We start from the raw sequence: 7090 nt of genomic DNA, 5'->3' as shown, positions 1-7090 counted from the left end.
TGCAGGAGGCTGTGCAATGCTCAGAAGCATTTGGGGGGATCCTTGCAAGCTTTGAGATCAGTTGGTACTTAAGCAAAGGGCACCTTGGGCTATAAAATACCTAAGGGCAATGTCATTAAGGAGGTAAATAGAATAAACACCACTGGAGTCCTGGCATCTGAGTCCCACCACGCCCCAAGCTCTCTGCAGAGAATCCAGAGATCAGTTTGGCCCTTTCTCTGCCCATGGACACACAGACAGCAAAAAAGCACTTCTTTCCCCACTTTGTACTTTCATTAAACACCAGCTATGGAAAAATTCAGGGACAAAACACATACTTTCAATGCAGTTTATTGAAGGCACAGTGGAAAGCTGGGAATTTTGAGCAGTCAATGAAGGAAGCTCAGTTTACGTGAGTAAAAGATGTCAGACTCAGAAGCCTTGGAACTTCCTTGGTGTTTCAGGGGTGGGGATGGGGGTGAGCTCTTCTAAAAATCAGCACGCTTTGAACTAGCCACCCCTAACATGCAGAAGCAAATGAAAGTACTACGTGTTCATCTGTAAGCAAATTCCACAAAAAGCCTATGGCTGCAGTGTAAATAGCAGGTGCTTTGAAAGTTGCAATTGCCCTGTTTAAAATTTAAGCTCAGATTGGCAGCTCAGGGTTTATTTTTTGACAAGAAAAGGAACATGCGCTTTGCAGTGCCTCCTGGGAAAGTTAAACCATCACGCTCTTTTCTGAAATGCTTTGGGAGGTGCTGTAAGAAGAAGTGTCTTGTAAGGAAGAACATCACTAATGAATCTGCTCGTTATGGGAAAGCCAGGGAGGGAAGGCAGTGGAACAAACAAAACCTAAAAGCTGCACTAACCTAGGCAGTATAAACTCAGGGAAACAACACCATGTTGAGCACCTGCTGCAGAAGCTTGCTAGATGTGACTTTAGGGTTGGGGACTCTGAAAACGTTACCTGATGGAGTGTATGTCTGATGCTAATGAGTTTGGGAATGGACTTGGTGACAATGGTGCTATTTGTGGGCAGAGAAACAATTCTGCATCATCTCAGTGATAGGAACTGAGCTCTGATGGTCCTGGCTGTTCCACCCCTGTGGATGTTCCTACGGAACAACACAGGGGTCTCTGACAACCCCAAAATTCCCCACCACACCATTGTTGCACCCCACCACTTCGGGGCCATTTGCAACAACGACTGGGGAGCCCCCCAGCTGCCTGATTACACAGCCTTGGTTTCCAAAGCTGACCACACCACCGGCTTGGCAAGCCCCCATCCTGGCATTCAAGCCCGGGTTTCCCGTGCTGATGACGGTGCGGGCCGGGTACCCGCCGCTCCGGGAGCTGAATCCCCCATTTTTGCAGCTGACTCCCCCAGCTTGGCAGTACACCTCTGGGACACACTGCTTCGCCACCGAGCTCATGACTCTCTTGGGATGGATTCCAGCACTCCGGGAGCTGAACCCTCCGTTCTGGGAGCTGTGGCGTCCGGACCGCCTCCCCAGGGAGCCGTAGCCACATGCGGCTGCGTTCGCAGCCAGCATCCCGCAGTCTTCAGGGATATTGTAGCCGCTGCTGACCACAGCTGCAAGACAGCCCATGGGATTAATTATTTGGAGCTGGAAGACGCTCAGAGGCAAGTCATTTCATGAGGGACAGAACCAACCAAACCTGATCGGCACTGCACTGATCCAACCAGCCTGAGCCCCTGCTCCTTCCTCCTCCTCCCCCAGGTCCCCGCACAGCCCTCGCAGATCCTCCTACCTCCCACGCTGCTTTCCAGGCTGGAGGCTTGTTCTTGCCCAGACCCAACGCACACCAGCCCGTTGCCTGCTGGGCTGGCCAGGACAGCTTGCTGTCACCTCCAAGAGGAGAAAAGGGGCATGAATTTGACCTTCCCCCCCCTCCATCCAAATGATGATTTTCTGGAAATTCGGAGGCATTTGAGGTTTCTGGGACAAAAGCTTTTTCCTAACAGCCTGGGCTGGACTGGAAAGGGAGACAAAGGAGGAGGGAGCCAGGATTTATGGAACACTGCTGTTCCGTAAAGTGCCCTTCCTACCACGAGAAACCCTCAAGGCTGTAAATCTTCAGGTTACTTACACACGCTCACCGGGTTCCCCACACATATCCTGTTAGGGGAAAGAAGAGAAATGCATGTTATCCCATTAACCAGTTGCATGCACATCTAGAAACTTGACGTTACTCATAACTTCCAACCACACATCCAGCCCACTTGTCTCCTAATCCCTTGTTGCAACACGTCTGACTATCCCTAGGACAGGAACTGTTTTTGCTGGCACAAGGGTGGCCTGTATGGCCTCCAGCCATCTCTCCAGCCCCAGTTTCTGTGAGCTGGCAGGATCCTGGAGCTGCTAACTTCACTTAGGAGCTGGAATCATCTGGCCTATAGTTGCAATATCCAGGAGGAAAAGGACAAACCCTTGGCCACCCACCTGCTCTCTTCACCCTCCAGTAAAGTCTTATAGGTTGCAATCTCAATGTCCAGGGCCAGCTTGACGTTCAGCAGCTCCTGGTAATCCCGCAGCATGCAAGCCAGCTCATCCTTGGCCTTCTGGAGGGCGTTCTGCAGCTCAACATGCTTCTCCCGTGCATCTTTCAGGGCACAGTCCCCACGCTGCTCAACATCACAGATGGAGGTTTGCAGGCAGGAGACCTGTCAGAGGAGAGGATGACAGTGCAGGTGTGTTTGGGGCTCTGCTTCCTAATCCTTGGGTAATCTGCATCTGGATTAATCAGCTCTTCCAATTGCAAACAGGGAAAGACACCAGCTTCCCTGGAGGGGTTTCTTCTCCCAGTCCATTTTTCTACTACATTGTACAATGCATGACTAAAACAACTCCATTTTTAAAAGACTGCTTAGCTCCCAAATTTCTCCCTGTTTCATTTCAGCGCTGGTCACCACTGAAGGCTGGATTTGGGACTTAGCCTAAAGCAGGTTTTACGACTACTAAAGGCCGATGCATCATCTTCCCCTGTGTCTCATCGGTCCTCCAAGGCATTGCCCTTTCTGCCAACAGCACCTCCAGGCCTCACCTACCTGCTTCTTCACATTCTCCAGCTCACACTGCAACTTCTGTATCATCCGGGTTAGTTCTGAAATCTCACACTTGTTGCTCTGCAGATCGTCACAGTACTTGCCCCTTTTATCCTGAAGCTCCTGAAACTGGAAACCAAAACCAGGACAGTTGACATTTCTGACCTGCAGCCCCCTGAGCTGCTGTCAGACACCCAGGTTGCTTCGTACTCACCCTGGTTTGGTAGAAAGCATCCACTTCTTCTTTGCTCTTCTGGGCTATTTCTTGGTACCAGCACTCCACGTTCTTAATGATGCTTTCCATGTCCAGGTCTCGGTTGTTGTCCATTTTCACGATGACCGAGGTGTCACATAACTGACGATCTACCTGAGCTCGTTCCTACACAGTGGGGAATGGCAGCTGTTAGCAATGTTAGCTGTTGGCAGTACTCAGACTTTGGAGGGAGGGAGGGAGGGAGGGAGGGCTGGAACAAAGAGTCACACTGCCCAGCTATGGGCACGAGTCAAGAAATGTCCCTTTGGCTGGCTCAGCAGAAAATCCTCCCTGCTGGATGAGCACGTCAGCTGCTGACCTACGTGCTGACCTGCAGCAATTCTGTCCACATCAAGGGCAAGGAATGCGGGTGACTTAACCCCTGGTATCCTGTCATCTTCAGCTGCTTTAGTGATGTTAATGACAGGATTAAGCTGGGAGTTTCTTGAGCTCTAATCAGCCAGCTGCAATCCGGAGTAACGAGACAGACGCATCTCTTTTCTCAGGGGTAGAGTTAGGACAGCCAGTTCATACCTGGAGCTGCATTAAGAGAGGGGGAACCACCCTACCTCCAACATAATCATGCTAATATTACATTGACCTTGTAGTTCTGTGCTTTCAAGTATTCAGGGGTTGGGATGAGAGCGGTCCAAGAGGGACTGGGAGCTGTAGAAGTTGGGGGCACCCAAAGGGTGAGGCAGCACTGGCTCTGGGGACAAACCAGAGGAACTCACCTCCTCAAACACACATTTCAGCAGCTCCAGCTGCCTTCTTAGCAGATCCACCTTCACCTCCAGCTCTTCCTTGTTCAGGAAGATACAGTCTGCGTCCTGAAAGAGATGAGATGCGCTCCAGCCCAATCTCGCTGAAACATTGGGGAAGCTCAGAGAAGACAGAGGCAGCGCCAATAAAAGAGATGCATGTTTCAACAAGATCTCAAGAGCAGAAAGGTGTGAGAGGATGAGTCAAGATGCCCCACTGTCTCCTCAAGGAAAACAAAGCCATTCCAACATGACTTACAGGGATTAGTTTATTTATTACTTAGGACTTAGCTACAAACTCAGAATTGACTAATGAGTGCATAAACATAATTTTTTAATATTGTTCAAATGATTTCTCCTTTTCTGATGTCCAAGTATAAAGGATGTAAAGAGACCATCAGGAAATAACCAGCCTCTTTAACATCAAGTGTGCCAGTGCAGCCTCTCCCACTCTGACCCCTTCCACGAATACACCCTCCCGTGACAATTTAAGAACGTGTTTGGGCTAAGAAAACTATTGTAGTAGTGCTGATGATGTGGACTTTGAGGGTATATTATTCTTGCTTTCTACTCCCATTGTCTCTGTTTCTGACTGTGCTTCTTTACAGGCCTCCCTCTTCCTGCTCACTTCTGCCAGGCGTTTGCTAGCAGTGCATTATTTCAGCCACGCTTTACACCAAATAAGCTCGTTAGAGGTATAACAACCCATTTATTCTGTGCTTCTCACCTTTTTCAGTGCTACAAACTCGTTCTCTACAGTTGTACGCCTGTTGATTTCCTCTTCATATCTGTTGGAAAAGGAGAAGAAAATGGCTGAGGCAAGCAACACTCAAACACAGACAGCAGCCACCATGAGCAATAACAGCCTTCGCTTGCCCAGAGAATCTCATCAGGCGCTGGAAGAGCAGTGTCTGGAAACCAAGCATTAGGCCAACCATAGATTAGAAGCCTCGTCATAATATTACCAATGCAAAGAGCCTGCAAGCGAGGCAGAAGAATGCACCATCCCCGAAGGGGCTGCGCCACTGGGCTGGGAGCGGTTGCCTGCAGGAGAGCAGCGCCAGCAGCAGCAGGAGACCCGAGGGCCCTTACTTGCACTTGAACTCCTCCACCAGCTGGCTCGTGGCACACTCTTCACTGCCCAGCTTTTGCTTTTCGCACAGCAAGCAGTCCAGGCGCTTCCGCAGGTCGCAGATGTAGTTCTCAAAGTACAGCTCGAGGTTCTTCCCTTTCTTCGGTAGTACGTACTGCTGCAGGAGGCCCCATTTGGTCTCCAGCACCTTGTTCTGCTGCTCCAGGAAGCGGACCTGAGGGCCAAAAAGCAGCAGTTCTTCAAAGAAAGAAGGGAAGGCAATAACCCACACCTGATTTAACTGTCTGCCCCCACTTTGAAACCAGAGCTGGTCCTGCAGGCATACGAATAGGACCTTAGGAAAGCGTGGGGCAATATGCCATAATATTCATGAAATTATCATGAAATCCAGCCCCTATTTAGGAATCTAGAAGTTACATGTCTGAATCTCTGCTAACTCAATTTCTCACTGATGACTGCAAATGAAGCTCCTCCAGAAGCTGCCTCTGATGTGCTGTAGGACGAGACAACGTCCCCAGCTGGAGGGACCTGTTTGTCTCTTCCCTACAGAGGGATTCTACCATGGCAGCTCAGCCTTAAACATCTAACATTTGGGTGCCTGAATCAAGATCAGCTTTCTCTGCCTTCAGGAACAGTTTTGGAACAGCCACTCCACGTAAAGACAAAGGGGAAAAGAGACTCTAACACAGGACAGAAAGATGAGCCCATCTGAGCTCTAAGTTCTGAGGCAGAACAAGGCTGCAACAAGAAATCAGCCTTGGACTGAGGCCATCCAGAGAGGGGACAACTTCAGGAAGTCCGGTGCTGCCACAGACGGGACTGACCCCAGCAAATACTCAGGCTGAAGTGAGCCTACCTCCAGCAGTGGAGATCCTGGTCTGAACAAACACAGCTCGGTGGGATCTGGACCCTTGCAGGGACCCAGCTCCGTAGCACAGGGCACAGGCAAGACTGGTGTTTTGGGGAGGATTTGGGTTGTTTCCCCTTGTTTTTCCACTGAGAAACGTGGGTAGGGAGCAGCCTTGCACTCACCTTGTCAATGAAGCAGGCAAACTGGGTGTTGAGGGTCTTTATCTGCTCCTTCTCCTGGCAGCGTATTTCGTGCTCCAGCGGGTCGACCCCAACGCAGAGGGGCTTCAGGAGCCTCTCGTCGATGCAGATTCCTTGGATGCCATCAGCCTTGCGATCAGGGTAGCCTCTGATGATGCTGTATCCCCTGGGGCCACAAAGGCCGACCCTTCCTCCGACACCACCGTAGCCTACACCTCCGAAGCCGAAGTCTCCGAAACATCCAGTACCACAGACCCCGTTCACATAGGAAATTCTCCTGCTTCCACCCAGGTTGCAGACGCTCCTGCTGCTGTAGGCGCCAGCCCCGCAGCGGGCAGGTTGGCAGGCGGAGGCGGCGAAGCTTCGGCCGCAGATCTCCGAGGCTGAGCTGAAACCTCTCCGTCCCAGCACGGACCTCACCGTGGGCGCCTGTCTGCTCATCGCGGCTCCCGTGGAGGTGGAATGTGGAGGTTCGGGGGAAGCTCTGCTGCAGGAGAGGAACGGAGATCCCGCTGCAGTGACACCTTGACGCTACCCCTTATATATATTTGGGAAGCTGGCCTTGATAGGATCAGGACATTAATTTAAAGCGCTTAAGGGTTTGGTTTGCCTGGCAGCAATGAATGCTCCTCAAAATGCAAAACAGCCCAGCAAATACTAACTACTGAGGAAATAAAAAGGAATCTAAAAGTGCTCTGTTTGCAAGTTGGCTTAGAATACATTACGGTTTGAAGTGCTCCCCTAACTTACGCTAATTATAGTTTAGCAAACATTTTTGAAGAAACTCTTTGTGATTTGTTTGCAGTGTGTCGTTTGGGGTTTTGTGTCTCATGGGGTTTTGTGTATGATGGCATATTTTGCAGACTTGCACTTTGTGGGGTTAATTT

The 7090-nt window shown here is 50.4% G+C and overlaps 1 protein-coding gene across 1 annotated transcript; it reads right to left on the bottom strand.

Annotated features, from left to right (window-relative positions):
* Positions 1-1094: 1094 nt before the first annotated feature.
* LOC311220149 (keratin, type II cytoskeletal 4-like) lies at positions 1095-6644 on the bottom strand (the record flags this gene model as incomplete). The annotated part of the gene is made up of 9 exons (XM_084303605.1): positions 1095-1573; positions 2092-2120; positions 2445-2665; positions 3050-3175; positions 3261-3425; positions 4034-4129; positions 4788-4848; positions 5153-5367; positions 6186-6644. 9 exons carry the CDS (start codon positions 6642-6644, stop codon positions 1095-1097), a joined length of 1851 nt encoding a protein of 616 aa, XP_084159731.1.
* Positions 6645-7090: the final 446 nt, after the last annotated feature.

The sequence above is a fragment of the Netta rufina genome, assembly GCF_964035555.1.
Source record: "Netta rufina genome assembly, chromosome: 30".
NCBI classification, from domain to species: domain Eukaryota; kingdom Metazoa; phylum Chordata; class Aves; order Anseriformes; family Anatidae; genus Netta; species Netta rufina.
This window is presented reverse-complemented; position numbering and strand designations above follow the sequence as displayed.